Source organism: Cyrtonyx montezumae, unplaced genomic scaffold (assembly GCF_038088225.1).
Source record: "Cyrtonyx montezumae isolate F1298 unplaced genomic scaffold, pur_monq_1.0 scaffold_8, whole genome shotgun sequence".
NCBI lineage: Eukaryota > Metazoa > Chordata > Aves > Galliformes > Odontophoridae > Cyrtonyx > Cyrtonyx montezumae.
This window is the reverse complement of record NW_027072089.1, coordinates 29493335-29510685: the sequence shown is the minus strand read 5'-3', so window position 1 is coordinate 29510685 and position 17351 is coordinate 29493335. Positions and strand designations below refer to the sequence as shown.

The following is a 17351-nucleotide window of genomic DNA, read 5'->3' as shown; positions in this document are numbered from 1 at the left end:
TGCTCCAAACTCAAAATACTGAGCCTTCATCTCACTGCGACCAGGAACAGTACTGAAGATAAAACAACAGACTGATGGCATCTGATGCCTGGTGTGAGCACTGCATCATTTCTACACAGTTCTTCTAACACCTAAAGTTGTTGACCTCAGTTTTGTCTTCCAGGCCAACCTAACTCATTACTAACAAGTTTGGAAAGTAAAAAGCAGCCATGGTGCTAGAGAACCAAAACAGTAAAAATTCAGACTATTCTCAAGGACAGATTAAGAGGTAAAATCTTTGAACTGTTCTGACAAATGCTAGCAGCTTTGTATCTCCCCTTAAAAACTGCTCATCTTGCCCACATATGCCCTTAGGGTTGTGTTTTGGCTGAAAAGCTGACAAATAAAGGTTAAGTAAGGTTAAGCTGACAAATAAAGGTTAAGCTCGGGTTTGCTTTTTTCTGGTTTGGATTTTTTTTTTCCAGAATGGAACAGCTTCATTTTAGTTAGCAATTTAATAAATAGAAATTCATTAAAACTCTTCCTAATGCTCCTAGGGAATTAGAATCAGCCACATTATACAAAACAGGATGAACAGAATGAGCACCTGACACTGGCAGAGCAGCTGGAATGAAACCATGTGCACAGTTTGAACAGTTACATTAAAAAAAGAAAACTACTGGGTTCTGCCTGCTCTCCTTATTTTCCACCCCTTATGCAATTCCGAGAACGTGTTTACATAGAACTTTACATATCTTTACGACCATTAATTAGTTGCATAACACAGCACTGTTGGAACATTTGCTAAAGCTTTGTCAGATGAAGAAAAGGCAGATCGTTTTATAGTCATTGCACAAAAACAAGCTAGAGAAAGCTTTGATGCCTGCCTGGAATAACACAAAACCATTTGTAAATAAAATCCTATTAGAAACATCAGATCCTGGGGATTACCCATAATTGCTTAGCACACTTACTGAAATGCAAGCTAGTACCAAGTCAAATCAAAATTCTAATTTAAAATGTCACTTACACTCAGATTTAAAGGCAAGAAATAACACAAAACCTGTCAGGAGGGCAAGAAAATGTCTTTTTTCAATGTTGTTAACATTCTTTGGCAAAGGACATGTTACACTTTTCCTGCACTAAGTATCTCTTCCTTCATTCTGTCCTTACCAAATGCTCTCCCTTAAACAAGCTAAAACACAGGAACGAAGTTAGGAACTTATTCAAAGCACTGTGCTTCTTTCCATTCCAGCATCCAAGCTACTCTTTGATCTGTGACCATTCACCTCTCTGTATTTTACTGCACTGATATGCGTGGAACTGTTCCAAACACTTTTAAATACTTAAGGTAGAAAATAACTTGTGTGAAAACCGAAGCATTAATTCTTCTCTTCCTTTTTCAAACACTGGCATGTTTTTCCATTGCATTGATCTTACATAGGAATTACATTCTTTCCATGCAGTTGCAAATTTTACAAAATTGTAGGCGTTGGAAGGGACCTCCAGAGATCATTGAGTCCAACCCCAAATGATAATCGAACAGCCCCAGACACTACAGTTTTATCCTTGAGACATTCCTCTCTCAACTTTCCAATTACTTCATATTAAAACTTCTTTGCAATTGCAGACACCATATATGAAGTACGTACACATTTGTTATGCCAAGAAATTGCTCTGTCTAAACCAACACTCAGTATCTTTGGCTTCCTTGTTTAACTTATGAGTGATTTCTCAAATTTCTAGTAAGTTCCAAGTAGCTCAGCTGACATCAGCCAAACCATGAATATTGGCCAAACACATCAGTAAACTGTACAGAGCATGCACTACAGCATGTCACACAACAATACATTTTTCTACAGGCAAATACCTACATATATGTCAAGGTTAAAAAAGTCTAGAGAAAATAACCAGCGTAGGCATGTCCTTCACATTTGCTTAGTGTAAATGTGTAACAATACATCCACTTTTTCTGCATTAGAAAAACAATAGAAAAAAGAAGGCACACAGCTTGGAAGTCTGGTGGTTCCTCCCACAATAACCTTAGATTCTTACAGTTTGTGTAAAAACTTTCTTTTTGGAAAAATTCTGCTGTTGCTATCACTCATCTCCCAGCTAGTTCACTGAGTGCATTAGAGCTACTCCAAATATTGATTATTACTTAAGTTAAACAAAGGTGTAAGAAGCAGATTCGCAGACTGAGGCTTAAGTAGAGACAGATTAGGTGTCAAACTGCGAAAGACTGAAAGGAAGTCTTGACTTTCTGAAAACAGAAAACTGGACGCAAAGTCTCTTGGGAATTTTGTAGTGCATGGATACTTGCAGTTAAAGCCAAGATTTTATCTAACTCTGTTCTGAAGATTATCTGAGGTCAGTTTGAGTGTGGCCACTGATTATACGTCCTGTAGTACTACTTACTTGTTTCCTGCCAAAAATTGGCATTATACTGTTACTGAAAGAACGTCTCATTTTATAGTAGAAGTTCAACTTCCAGGTACTGATACAGATCAGTCATCATAGATACCAGCACACCACTCCAGGAGCTGGTTAATCTTTCAGAGGACAGCCCTGTCAGTCTTACTTTGTTCCTGGCAAAATTGTGGAGAAGACTCTTCTAGGAGTTACTGAAAAACACTTGAAAGACCATGCAGTGTTTGGTCACAGGCAACACAGGTTCACAGGGTGAATATTTAACAAACTCAGTGTCTTTTTATTACAGTTATTTACCCAGATGACCAAGGGAAGGAAACCAGTTGATGTTTTTTTGTGTTTCATCAGAGCTCTCAATGCTGTTTCTCACAGTATCCTTCCTGTCAGTATGTCCAGCATACATAGGGTTTGAATTTTGGGTGGTCCTGTGTGGAGCCTTTTGGGTCCCTTCCAACTCAGAATATTCTATGATTCTACGATAATACCAAAGTTATTTATTTATAGTTTACATGCATTTAAGTGTCCTTTTTAACTGTGTTGAATTTCAGTGCTGGGTTCTTCAATACTCTCAGCAAACAGATAATATAGAACACATACCTCAAAACTGACGGGTATATTGCGCTTCAAAGCAATTTCAAACACAACACTGATCTCAGACTTGTTTGCATCTTTATCTTCATCCGTTTCTTTTCCTGTTTCTCCATTCTGAAAATGAAGAGCACACAGTGACACCAAATTCTGTCGTTATTGCGTTCTACTGTCACACTGTGAAGCGGCACTGGTATACCACCTCAGCACCCCATTACCGCCCTTCACACTGACCTGTGAAGCCAGATATGATGCACTTATGCTTCGTATCAAAGGAACACGAACACATTATTTTATAAACCAGTGACAGAGGGCAAAATAACTTCTATGGGTTTTAGTTTTATAAATGGCATTGCTAACAATCATCTAAATACAAGCTCTGAACACAAGTACTCAAGACCCTGTGAGCCACTTAACCGCCTCTCTGTAGGTTCCCCTTCCAAGCCAGGACAAAGTCTCCTGTACTTCTCAAGAAAGACTGAAGACAGTACTTCTGTCAGAAGGGGTACAGCGAACCCTCCTGTGCTTTGACTGGGTCACCAGGTTACAGGTGTCCCCAGCAGGTCCAGCTGCTTAGCGGCCCCTCTGTCGGCTTCCCTCTGGGAATTAATGACCAGTATGAAAAGGTAGCGACAGAGAGCAGCTTGCTCAACACAGAGAGCTATTTATTTATCCATAGGAACATAGCAAACAAAGAGGATTAGAGAGAAAACAACAAAAGGCATGTGCAAACATTATCCTGCATAAAATTTGGCTTGGCTTTGCACTTTAGGTAAGCCCTTTTTTTTTTCAGACAACTACTGGCATGGGGACCCAATATCACCTCCTGCAACTGCTGCCTTTCGGTGTCACTCTCCCAGGCCACATTATACTTAAGTTTGCAGAGGTTGATCTTCCCAGTTACTTTCACACTGCAGTGCCCTGAATGCTTCAAACTGGGATCTCTCAACAGCCCTGTAATTTTGGCCAGACTCCTAATTTTTTATTAGTGGAGGTAAACATCAAAGAAGTTTGGGATGAACTAGGTGGATTCCTGCAGAGTTTCCATCTTACGTAATCAAGCCTGATGTAAATCTTCAACCACCAGCACAGCTACAAAATCCAGATAATAAAGTTACAATAACAGTAAAAAGTGATAGGCTTTTCAGAATAACAAGAGCATTTACCAATACTCTATCTACAACTTCTTAACTTTTAGCATATAATTGTATCTACCAAAAAAGAAGACCAAAAACACAGCAGCAGTAGTACAATCACAGACTTTGGAGCACTTCTCGTCTCTCTAAGTGGTTGACTCTGTAAAAGCAATTTAAAATAAATTCTAAAATAAAAGTCTGCAGAATCTGCTGAAAATAAAGGGTACAGCGTAAAGCAGTAATAAAGGTAGTTAGAATTAAACTATGTAGGACTTCTAGCTCATTTCACACAATGAAATGTAAAGTATTACTGAAATCAAAAATGTAGATCATTACAGGATAGGCAAAGCACTGATTCAGCAAAGGACTTAGGCCTGCTGTGAATAATCAACTGAATAAAGCTAAAAGGACAATATTAAAAACCTAAAATGTATCTTTGGGTATACAGAATGTCAAACAAATGGTGGAGTAATATTATTTTGTAAACAACTTCAGTGAAAATCTTACACAATATGGTATTCAATTAAGTCTGTGTTTTATAAACTGAAAATCTGAAAGGCAGACAAAAAAGCCACACAGATGAACAGCTGGTTAGAAAGAAAACAAATTTACACCAAGACATTATGGAAACCATTACTTCAACAAAAAGATTTAAAGTCACTTAAACATAATCTGTAAATACATAGAGGGAAGAGATTTTTCATAGTTGTTTTTAGATTTAGCAAAAATAAGAAAACACTGATTAGACAGAAAGTGAAGCTAAGTGAATTCAACCACACTCAACTTCACAACATATATCTTTGAAAGGGGGAACAACTAGTCACTGGCATAGCTCACATAAAATAACACAGGGCCATACAGACTTGATATTGAAAATCACTGAATATCCCCTTTGCTCCTAAAATTTCAGCCCTTACGTATTATTTCACCAATCACAGTGAAGTGACTACCTGCACTGGAAACTACAGAGGATCACATAGTTTAAAGCTCAGACCTTACCACCAAGCAATGAAGTTTTGACACTTAGTCATCTAACTTCCTCAGCTTCAGGTTGGTAAAATATGCTTTGAATTTAAATTTGACCCTCATTCCAGAACTGACACTGTAATTGCAAAGCCTTTCTTAGGCCCAAATCAATAAGTCAGGAAGGTGGTTTGGCAGACACACAATAGTTCTTTTATGCAAGCAGTTTCAGATTCACCTACTCTCCTGTTCTGTTTACTGATCATTTCTTGCTTCTGCTCACTTCATACTTTCCATATGTTTGCTCAAGGAAGCACCTTGGTAATACTCTTCTTTAACAGTTCAATATTGATGAGGAATCTTATCCTTAACACAGTTGAAAAAGAAGTAAATAAATGTGGGCATCAAGACAAATGAAGACTATACAGAAGCCTCATGAAGCAAACAGGGTTCTGAAGGCCAGAGTTTAAGACCTCATACTTATTGTGCTGCTTTCCACAGACCCTGCTCCAATGCAGCTCACCAGTTTCACGCAGGGCCAGCCTGGTCTCAGCAGGCCTGTCTTCCCCTGTCCTGCTCTCATTGGCAGCACAGTGGCACTGGCTAGAGAAGAAGAAAGCTCCACCAATCAAGCAATTGGGACCAGTTAGATTCCGTGTACTGGCTCTGATCCATGTGCAAGGCATAATGGATCTCACATTTTCCCTGGCTGATCCCAGCACATTAGTTCTGCTGAAGGAAGCAAAGCTCTACAGAGCTGGAGCAATCCCATGATGAGGGCACATCCCACCACTCAGCAATTCTCATGACCCCAATCCTTGGTAACATGAGACCCTAAATTCCACTATAACCTGCCACTCAACCAGATGCACTCAACTTGGTATCATGCACCTCTGGGTACTCCAGTGTAATTTCCAGCCTTCTCCAGTCACCCATGGCTCTAACCCATAAGGAGACTAAAAGGATCCTTCATTATCCCTACCTACAACCAGTAGACTCAGCACGACAGAGACACATGGGCTTTCCTTGGACCCTCATTCACTTTCCTAACCCACAGACATCTGCTACTGATCCTACAGCACCCCAGACAGCCTTCAGCTGCTGCACCAGAATGTCACAGCACTCCTACAGATCTTATCACTACCACAAGATTCCTAACACACCTAACACGCATTATTCTCTTCTGAAAGATCTCCTTTAATTTTTCTCTCAGCTAATTATGGATTTGATTCAGTTTCACCATCCTCATGGTGGTGAAAAGGAGAATGAACTTATTTCCTTAGCTCACAAGAGGGACAACAATACAGAATGCAACGAGAATTTAGGAAACTCAGTTTTGCCATGATGATATCTCCTCACATCCAAACAGACATTAATCTCGATAGACACTAAATAGATCCAATTAGACATGAAGGTTAAAGTTCTTAGAACTTCTGCTTTGTAAATATCATACATGTAAGGGTTATTAGATCTCTGTACACAAACCAGATACACATCCAGCTTATTTAGATAGATTATTTACTTCATTATACTACATACTATCCTCTGCACTTAGGTAAGAAGTGAAGATTGTCTCCTGATGCATTTGGCTTATTTGACTGAGCAATTTCATTGTTCAGTTTTATAAAATAATTCTGGTTTTAATTGTACTTTCAATGTGTAAACATTATTCTGTGATTAATTTCTCTGCCAACATATTTTAAAATGACAATTTCCATTTTTAAGTAGTGATATACACCACTTACATATTCAGCACTGAGGAAGCTAATTATTCAAAAAGGTAACAAAGAGCTGAAAGTCTAAAACCATCAGACAGCTCTGCAGTAGATATCAGGGTCAAAAAAACCTTTTAAGACTGTGGACAATCTTGTCTTTAAATATCTACTTACTTTCGCTGTTGAAGTCTTGTTCTACGTTACGTGTGCAGTTATAAAGTTATAAAGAAAAAAACAACTTCAATGATTTATTTGCATTGCTTCTCTGCTATTGGCACTAATATGAAAATAGAACACTGAAAAACTGATAAGCAGATTGTTAGGCTTGGTACCATAACAAGAAGGTTAGGAATGGCACATTTTCTGAAACACAAACCTGAGGTATTTTTTCTGGAATAGGTTCGTTCTGGAGAGCTTGTAGGGCCTTCATTGCAGCATTATGTCTAGCAGCTTGGCGAGTCTTTCCTTCACCAAAAAACTCACTGTTGCCAACAGTTAACTGGACATAGAAAATTTTAGGCACTGGGCAGTGATACCTGTAAAAAAAGTCACAAACAAGTTAATGCTTTTCTTTGTGTTAGAAAGCAGCAATATAAGTTAGAAATTTTAACCATTAACTGCATGCAGTATAAAGCAGTAGCGAGGACTACATCATTGTTCTTCCTCACACAGTAAGATCTCCCAGATACATGAAAACTGACCAGTAAGGCAGTTCCTATGTGCACACCAGCTCTTCATTCCCCCATTTCCACACCTCTGCAACCAGCTGGACAATGCTCCAAGTCAGCAGCCTAATGCTGCTATCTTCCTGGCTTGAGCCTTGAGAGGATTAGGCCAAAGAGAACTGAAAGCTCCTGTGGAAGTTATGTCTGGAAGACACCTCCAGACACAGGGGAAAGTGGCATGGAGGAAGAAGGAGCATGAAGAATGTCCCACAGGGACAGCAAGCCTGCACAGTTCAGCAGAAAGTCACATGGAAGAGAGTGAGGGACCTGGGCAGTGTACTTCTAGCTTCTGGTTTAAGTTGAAATACTGAATTTTTTGTAAAGGATAAAGACTTCTCATCCATAAGCATAAAGAAGGCTAGGGAGAAGCACTCCTCCAACACCTCAAGTAGCTCAACTCCTCAAACATCTCAAGTAGCCAAACTTTTGGCAGGTGCTGAAAGAGATGTATAAATTGCCACCCTATTGCTTTCCCTTTTTTCACCTTACAGAAAAGAATTCCAAGCATAATAGCAAGATTTGCTGTTTTAAATATGTTTCAAAGGCACTGAAAGAAAGATAAAACGAAAAACTTAAGTTTTCTTATGAAATAACAGCTATTTTACCTCAGAGAAAGCAGTAACCTTATTTGTATCAACTCCACATCTCTATTTTCAGTAACAAAAATAGTTAAATCAACTGAAGATCCCGACCCCGACATATGTTCCTTGCTAGCAGGGAATGAAGAAAAGAGTCAGCAAGCCACTCTCAGTTTTGGAAGGTACTGTCAAAGCAGCATGACAACAAATGCAAGAGCTTGTCCACATCACTGAGTTCCACAGGAAAGATACGTTCCCCAGAACCACCACCCCAGACTGAAAAAAATAATTTTGTACAGATAATTTAATGTAATGAATGCTACAATAATAATCTTTTAAGAGAACATTCCAAAACAAAACAGTCTTTTAATTATATTTTATACAGGTAAGGGAATTTGTTTCGTATTCTATGGTCTATGCCTGAGGCTCTCTCCTTAAGTGTTTCTTCTAACACACTGGAGATTTCTTCCTTGGAAAAACACACACATCAAAAATGTTTTCTCCTTTATGACATATAACTTGTACCTACTTTATGGCAACATACAAAAGCCCCAAATTCTGAAAGGTTGGCCAAAAGCTAGGTCCACTGCAACAATATTAGAATCACTCAAAAACACAGCGAAGTACTTCTTCCTTTTAAAAGCCCTTTATTAAAACATGCTTTCTCTATTTTTGTGCGATGACCTTTTTGTATGAAGACTGACTTTTAATTAATACATGTAACTGATTTGTTTCAATTATAAAAAGCACTTTTTTTTTCTCTGAGCAGCACATTTCAAGCTCAAACAACTGTGAATAAGCAGTCCATTCTTATTGTCCCTGAACTTTGTGTCAAGTTCTAAAAACATGTTTATATGGAAAGAGGAAAACCATAATACTGGCTCCAAGAAGCCTCCAGCTATAGGGCCTTGGAGGGCTGAGCTAAGTTGCCTTTATGAACGCAGAAAGCGGGCACTTACTTTGCTTTCCTGTTTACAGTTTAACACAGTTATAGGGAATTATTAAGGCCTAGAAATGCATTTTCTTGTGTAGAAGTTTCATAGAATTATAGAATGACTCAAGTTGGAAAGAATCCTAAAGGTTATCTGGTCCAATGCAGTACCCAAAGCAGGATCGAACTCTGAAGTTATACCATCTTTTTCAGGCAGAATCCAGGGTATTTTGGCATCTTCAGAGATGCACATTCCAGAACATCTCCAGACAGTCTGTTCCAGTGTTTGACCACCCATTCTGGAAGATTTTTTTTCTCAATGTAACAGCAATTTTTCTTTCTGCAACACATGTCCATTGCTTCTCGACTATTTGTTGTGCACTGCTGAGAGGACTCTGACTTTGTCTTCTTTAAAACTGCTCATCACATTAACTGAAGACTGCAGTCAACTCCCTACTCCATCTCAGCTTCCTCTTCCCCAAACTGAACATGGCTCTTTTAGTGTTTTCTCATACATCATGAGGAAGTCATCATGGACTCATTCCAGACACCTCCTGGACTGCTCGTGCCCTGCTGCGTTTTACCTCCTGCAGTTACTGGGATAACTGAAGTTCCCCATGAGGATCAGGGCCTATGACGATGAGCTTTCTTCCAGTTCTTGAAAAAGACCTCACCTATTTCTTCCTCATCATGATGTCTGTAGGAGTCACCATTACAATATTGCTTGTATTGATCTGCCCTCTAATCCCCACCTGTAATCTATTAGGCATCCCATCACACATCCTCTAGCAGAAATCCATGTATTCTCACCACTGTCACCACTGTGTATTCTCACCATAAAGTGCAATACTTTCTCCTTGCCATACCAGCCTGTCTTTCATATACAATAACTATAGCACTCCTGAAGCACGAACTAGCCTCTGTGATTCCAGTGAGGTTATAGCCCTGTACCTGCACGCAGTCCTCCCTTTCCTCTCATTTGTTCCCTGTGGTATGTTAGCATGCTTGCATTTCAGATGGGAATGCAACAGTGCTGATTTCACAGAAAGGGTCGATGGGCTTCCCCCATCATGCTGTCCTTATTTCTGTACATACACTTGAGGTGGGTCTTCATTAGCCCTGTTTTGTTTGTTTTGGGATCTCCCTTGTAAACACTGCCTTTGCTTACTAGTTGGGTCCGTCACTTCTTCAAGTGAATGTAGATAACTCCACCCTCTTTTTCCCCTGAATTCACTAGATTGCTCAGCCTAATGCTTGCTCTACCAAGGGGAAGATCCCCTGATCTTGTCTCTTCCAAGTAGTGATTCTCAGGGAGTGTGTAACAATTGTAAAAATCCAGTTTCTGCTGCCATGTAGTCATGGCTGTTGTGCTCCAGTTGTCTCCTGGCAGTATCTTTGGCGCCCACAGAGATGATCAGCAGCAGGTAGTATATAGAGGAACAGACAATCCTTGAGAGTCACTCCACAATTTCTAAGGCCCTGGCATGCAGCTAATCTTGAACAGGGGTCAGGTTCACAGATGAGGCTATGAACTGCCACTTCCTTCTGGTGCTGCTGCAGTGCTCAAGCTCAGCTGGATGCTCTGAGAGCTCCAAACACCTTTTTTGTTGTCACAGCACTGAACCTGTAGATGAAGAGCCATCAGTATAGCAGGAGCCTTCCTCCTGATGCCGAAAGTCACAGACTTCCAGCCTTCATCATCACAGGACTCCCCATCTCCCAGACCATTAAGCACTGACTCTCCTTGCTCCTCCTTTGAGAATCATGCTCTTATACCTCTAGGGTCTCAGAGAAGATCCAGCCAGTCCCTCATTCATCACTTCTAGTCTAGCTTGCTGACATCTTCCTGCATTTTCTTTACATGGTAATACAGATTGGTCACTCCCAGCTGCAGCTTCCAGCACTCCTGCAGCTGAAGGTCAGGAGAGCTCCATCTTCCCTCCAGGGCGAGATCTGACTCAAAGTCTCCATGCATCAGGGACAGCTAGGAACCGTGTGGTGTGGCATGACACCACCATCACTGAGTACAAACACACTGTCCTCAGCACAGCTTCTGGCCCCCTTCTGTGTGAGGCACCATGCAAGGTGCTCCTTCAGCTGGCTGCCTCTGAGAGCGGTGCTTTTCTGGGCTTCTTCCTCATACACAATGAAAGGGTGCCTGGCCTTCTCTAGTCAGGAGCTGGTGGGAAGAAAAGCTCAATGCAAGTTTTCATCAGGTGTGACTGACAGAACGTGCTAAGAGCAGCAGCCTCTGCTAGCTATCTGCAGCAAGAGCACCCTCAAGTTCCTCAAAGAGTTTCGAGCAATCCTCCACCATCCCACAAGAGGCACCATAAAGTGGAAACTGCTCTGCAGACTGTTGCCTGTGTTGCTTGCAGCGTATCAGAGGAGATGTAAAGCCAGCAGGTATCTGGATAGCACATTGCACCTTATTACTACACAATTGTCTTTAAGCAGGAAAAAAAAAGGTATGGGGAAATTCCACATTCGTCTCCACTAGAATTTCCTGCCTGCCTGTTAAGCTACTAAACCTAACTTCCACTCCACACCAAGCAATGGAGGAAAGCCTATGAACCTAAATTCATTTTACCAATTCAGATACCACAACAGACCCACACTTTTCCCCTCACCCCCTACCCACCTATTATTTTAAAGAGTGTTTCGGGAGTTATTTATGTGATAATGTGGAAAATGATATTCAGCCTGTGGCTCTAGAGCCTCATGCAGCTCTCTGGCATTGGTAGAATGATTAGGTTTTACACAGTTTTGATTAAATTTCTCTTGCTCTGCATGGCCTCAAGCAGAGTTAAGAGTACTGATAATGTGAACGTTGCTGAGGTCATACCACAAGGGAGTACCTGAAATCCTTAGAAAATCACCTAAATCTGTGAGGATACTGGCCTTTCTACAACATGGGATGTGTCAAACAGAAACAAAGCATCCTCAGCTTTCAGTGCAAAGTCTGCATTAGCAAAAACATTAAAGTAAGCGGTAAGTATTCCTGAGAGCAGAATGCAATGGTTAAACTGAGTTTTAACACAGAATGACTCTGGGTCCTAGAGAGGCACGCCCATTCAACGCCAGACAAGATGTCCTGTCTGCCACTGATCATTAACAAACCTTCCCAGTATACACCTGAGTTTCCAAAAAGCCTGAAAACCGCTCTTAGACACTCACAGAGAATTTGCTGATCACTGTACAGTACCATAGCAGCTCAGGACTTCTGTGACAAGCACTTGAGAACTACACTCCTCAGCCCTCTGCAGGTCTGTTCAGTCATGGAACTGGGAAAGTCAGGATGTCAAACAGCAACACTTCACACAGACTCATTAGATTTTAAAACTTCCTGCATTTAAATAATTTGCATTTCCCTGCATTTTACACAGGTTGAGGTTGCTCTCTAGGGAAAATTCTTATATACAAACATTCCCAGGTGATACTGACAAAATCCACAGAGCAAAAACTGTCAGGCACATCCAAATGACAAGACTACAAGAACAGAAGACAACATAAGGCAATACAGATATGAAATTATATGCTCTATCAGAACGTGATAAGAGATAATATATTAACAAGCAATCACACATAACCTATTAAGTTAATTTTCATCTGTCTTTTCTGGACATGAGACCCCTAAGGAGATCCTACACATACAAGGGCTGGGAAGCAGGTTCTCTTAATTCCCGCTGAGTTTCATGGAATAAGAAATCTGCATTTTAGCTAACACCACTGGTATCACTTTGAAATAGTCAACCTGAAAAAGGATATTTGCTCTATGGTTGTGACCTTGAATGCCAAGTCCCAGCAATGAGCAAATATTTACAACTAGTTATAAACCCCTAAAAACAGGGGTTCATAACAGAAATGCTGACAGACCTTAGCTAAGTTGGTGTGAGCGGGCGCCACTATAATTAAATAAATCACCAAGGTCTGTTGACAATTAGAAAACTCATTTTGGTTTGCCACAGAGACAAACAAAAATTCTGTTCATTATAATTTTACTGGAATATGATGTCATAACATGTAAGCATACTGAAACAATCTGCTGCTTTTCTAGCCAAAATATTAATTGCATACTAAGGAGCCCTTGGGGCCTCTTCCTTTTTGGCCATCAAATCCACACACACAAAGACAAATAAAGTATTAGTACACGCGCTATGTGTTCATACTGCATTTCTCTGGATTCCTCAATGGCATAAACGTTGCTGATAAATATTGTTCCTATACTCTTAGAAGGGGCTAAAAAAACAAGTGCAATCCAAAGCATAAGGAAACCAGGAAGCTGATATAGATTTTGACTCCAGCTAATAACTCCAGTGATGTTTTGTCTAAATTCTAGTGGTCAAGGCATTCTTCACCTGTGTAAAAAACAACTAAACCCAATTACTCCCCCAGTATGGAAGTGTTACAAAATTGTTATCCTATTTTCATTTTGTAATGAAATTGATAAGGAACAAGGACCAGTTTGGCCAAGATGAGGGCTGCTAAAATTGGGGCTGCTAAACTGGTACATGAGAGTCATTCTTCAGATGCCAGTTCCATGCTGAGAGGGTCATCCTCTGCTCCCTTCCCTGGGGCTCCTTTTCCACTCCAGTTCAATTGAACCGGCAGCCCTGCAGACAAGGCTCAACCAGAAAATAGCTTTGAGCTCTACAAGTGTGGGGACAGAGACACAGACTGTGCAGCGGAGTAGGAAGCAGCATTCACTGTGAGCAACTTCTCCATAACATCTGAAATTTCTCTGGGGGAGCAACTTGCTTAGTGCAGCTGTTCCCCGGCCGTGCCCTACTTTTCTAAGCAGTCCATTAGCCACGTGGATTTCTTACAGATGTGAGTTCTATGTTTTGAAGAGGGAAACATCCAGCATAGCCATTTATGTCCTCGCACTGTCAACCTAGTGGTTCTTTCAGCAGGTCCGTAACAATACCTGGAAACAAAGACTCCTTTCCAAGTACTCCTTTGAAGAACTAAAGCCCACTATCCCTGGATCAGTGTGGCTGTCCTCTCCTAAGTCACGTCCACATCCTCCAAGAACAATCTTTAAGCAATCACGACAAAGCATGATGTTTCACTTTCAGCTATGCATATCCCTTATCAGATTGAAAGATAAATTACTGAAAATTCTCTTCAGCTGATTTATTTATAAAGCCTATTACCGTTTTCACTTGTCCTAATGTTTACATCCCCTCAGCCATGCCTCACAGCTGAGATAAAAGTAACGTAAACTTGTCCCAGATTATTTTTCATTCAAAAGATGATTTAAACTGTAATCTCAATCTTTTAAAAAATGATGAAATCTATGTAGTTCTGGATGATTCTGTATTTTTTCTCAATACCTGTTATTATCAGTTTATGAAACCAATTATGACCCAGTTATGGAACCCCCCCTAAGGAATTTCATGTTTAATTACCTGTGCCTAAAGTGTAAAGAATAACTGAGTGTTGGAAACATATTAACAGAAAGAGATTAAAAAGCATCTTTTACACTCTTTTTTTAAGAAATAATGACATCACATAGCACAGATACTTCACATTTTAAGAGAAACCCAAACCTTCTCTACTTCTAAGATCTAAATGTAAGCAAATCCAAGAAGGCCAATGGCATCCTGGCTTGTATTAGGACTGGTGTGGTGAGCAGGACTAGGGAAGTAATCCTGCCCCTGTACTCACCACTGGTGAGGCCCTACCTCAAGGACTCTGTTCAGTTTTGGGTACCTCAGTACAGAAGGGACACTGAGGTGCTGGAGCAGGTCCAAAGGGCAACAAGGCTGGTGAAGGGCTTGGAGAATATGCACTATAAGGAACGACTGAAGGAACTGGGGCTGTTTAGTCTGGGAAAGAAGAGGCAGAGGGGAGACCTTACTGCTCTCTTCCAAGTATCTGAAAGGTGATGCAGTGAGAGTGGGGTTGGTCTCTTCTCACTGGTACAGGACAAGGGGAAATGGCCTCAAGTTGCACCAGGGGAGGCTTAGTATGGATAAGGAAAAACTTCTTTACAGAAAGGGTGTTAAGCACTGGAATAGGCTCCCCATGGAGCTGGTTGAGCCATCATCCCTGAATGTGTTTAAAAAACATCTGGATGCGGTGCTCAGGGACATGATTTAGTGGTGGGTTGTTAAGAGTTAGGGTAGTATAGTTTTGTTGGGGTTGGACTTAATGACCCTGAAGGTCTTTTCCAACCTGACCAATTCAACAATTCTATGATTCTGAATTAAACAACCAAGTGTCATGAGTGGCAGACACTACACAGTCCTCTTCATCTATCAAGGTCTATCAAAAAATAAGTAAGATACTCGCTTCCAGTACTTCTATTGAAAGGATGATCTGCAAGCTGGGATGATATTTAGAAATATTCTAATACTCAGCCTGGCTATATTTGTATGTTTTGTTTTGCACCAACACTATCCTTCAATCTACATACCTCGTTTACCTTCTAATACAAGCATTCCCATTCCTTCTCAGCCTTTGTTCTGCAAGTGAATAACATGAGATATTTTAGAATCTTTTTGCCTAATTAAAGGCTTCCCACTGCCCTGATAATCTTTCACAGCCATTCCCTAGACTCGCACCTGTTCCCAAACTTAAAGGTTAAGAGTGGTGGATGACACACCCTATGAAAGACCACCAGTGGTCTGTATAACAGCAGAATTTATGTATCTTTACCAGAAACACCTTGCTCAACACATTTGTAAAAATCACATTTGCCTTTCCTCTGGTTGAATCAAATCAGTTGTTCTTAACTTATCTTGCAAATAATCACTAATATCAGATGACTGTCTTGTTCTCAAATTTCCATTTGAACAATCCTCACATGACAAATGAAGGTGTACCACAAGTACCTAAACTCTTGATCTTACATGTTATATTGGAAAGCCCAGACTCATGCCTTTTCCAGTGCATTACTTGTTACAATCACCCAATTCTTCTCGTGTATTTTCACCTTCCTTTGTAGTGATGATACCTTCTGCATTCCATGGCCACTTTCCTACTTTTTGTGCACCTTTAACAAAAGTAATTTAAAAGATTGCTACTAAACCTGGAAGAGGAAAAGCACTTAAATTTCCTCCAAGTTTGATTTTTAATACCTCTGATTACTTTTCTTCTCTTTTGACACCTTGCATTCTTTATACAAATCCTCATCTTCTTCATTTTAATGAAAAAAGAATTCTTATCTAATGCTATAAAATGATTCACCGAAACCCACTAAATAAGGTTTACTGTACTCTCTGCCTAAAAGATACAAGGTTGACAGAGTAGTCAGACAAACTTTACCTTTAGTATATGGTAACATCAGGCTGAGTTTTACCCTGTTTTACTTCCCTGTCTTTAAGCTTTGTTTTATAATTTATGTTGACTCTGCAAATATTTGATGAAGTTAATGATGATTCGCTTTTCACCTTTATTTTTTTCTTTATACTGGGTAATAGACTATGCAGTTCTTTCAAATGACATCATTAGCATAAAAAAAACCCAAACACTCATGTTTCCACTATCACAATATCAAATCTCAAACAATTCTAACTTAAAAACAAAAGGGGAGGCTATTCAGTTTTGTGTAATATTATCTACCATGGAATCTTACAAGGAGAACCTGTGATGATAAGCCAACAATATTGCCACATCACTATATCTTTGAATTCCAAGTTGCTCAATTCAGACATTTGACTGAAAATAAATATTTCAGTATTTGCTCTCTGCACGTGCCACTAATTTGTTTACTGTCTGCAATAAAGAATATGTACATTGACGAGTGTTCCGTATCAGAAGTATTTAGAAGAAGCCAACAGAAAACTACAGAATACTTAAACTGTCACAGATCAGCCTAACAGGTACTACAACAAACATACTGAGCAGGCTTTGTAGAACCAGTTATAGATGGACGCTTACATGCACACAAAGTTCAGATCTCTGATTCTGCTTTTATTTCTCCCTCTACTAGAAGATTCAGACTAAAGCCCGTATTAAAAGTGGCAGAAGGGAATCAAAGCCCGCCTGAGTAACCTTTTTAAAACAAAGAAGAGTGTCCCATGGCAGGGTTGTTGGAGCTTAAGATCCTTTCCAACATAAGCCACACTGATTCTATGAGATATGGGTGAAAAAGGCTGTGAAGGAGTAAAAGGAAAAAAATAGGAAAAAAGGATCATGACATGAACCTTCCAAAGTACTATACAAGGGACACAGGGTGGGAAATGAAAGTGAAAAATAACAATCAAAATCAAGAAGAGAGCGCAGAACAAAATGTTATGTTCCTCCGGAGAAGTACTTTTATCTATCAACCAAGCAATCAAGTCATGAAAATGGTCAAC

The 17351-nt window shown here is 40.0% G+C and overlaps 1 protein-coding gene across 2 annotated transcripts in view; it reads right to left on the bottom strand.

The window, feature by feature from the left end:
• STAU2 (staufen double-stranded RNA binding protein 2) overlaps positions 1–17351 on the bottom strand; it is a 156110-nt gene that overhangs the window by 100935 nt on the left and 37824 nt on the right. For both annotated transcript variants that reach the window (XM_065752897.1, XM_065752898.1), the window contains exons 6-7: positions 7188–7347; positions 3007–3114 (exon numbers count right to left, since the gene is read on the bottom strand). In XM_065752897.1, the coding sequence (XP_065608969.1) occupies positions 3007–3114; positions 7188–7347 (268 nt within the window). The remainder of the gene's footprint in view (positions 1–3006; positions 3115–7187; positions 7348–17351) is intronic.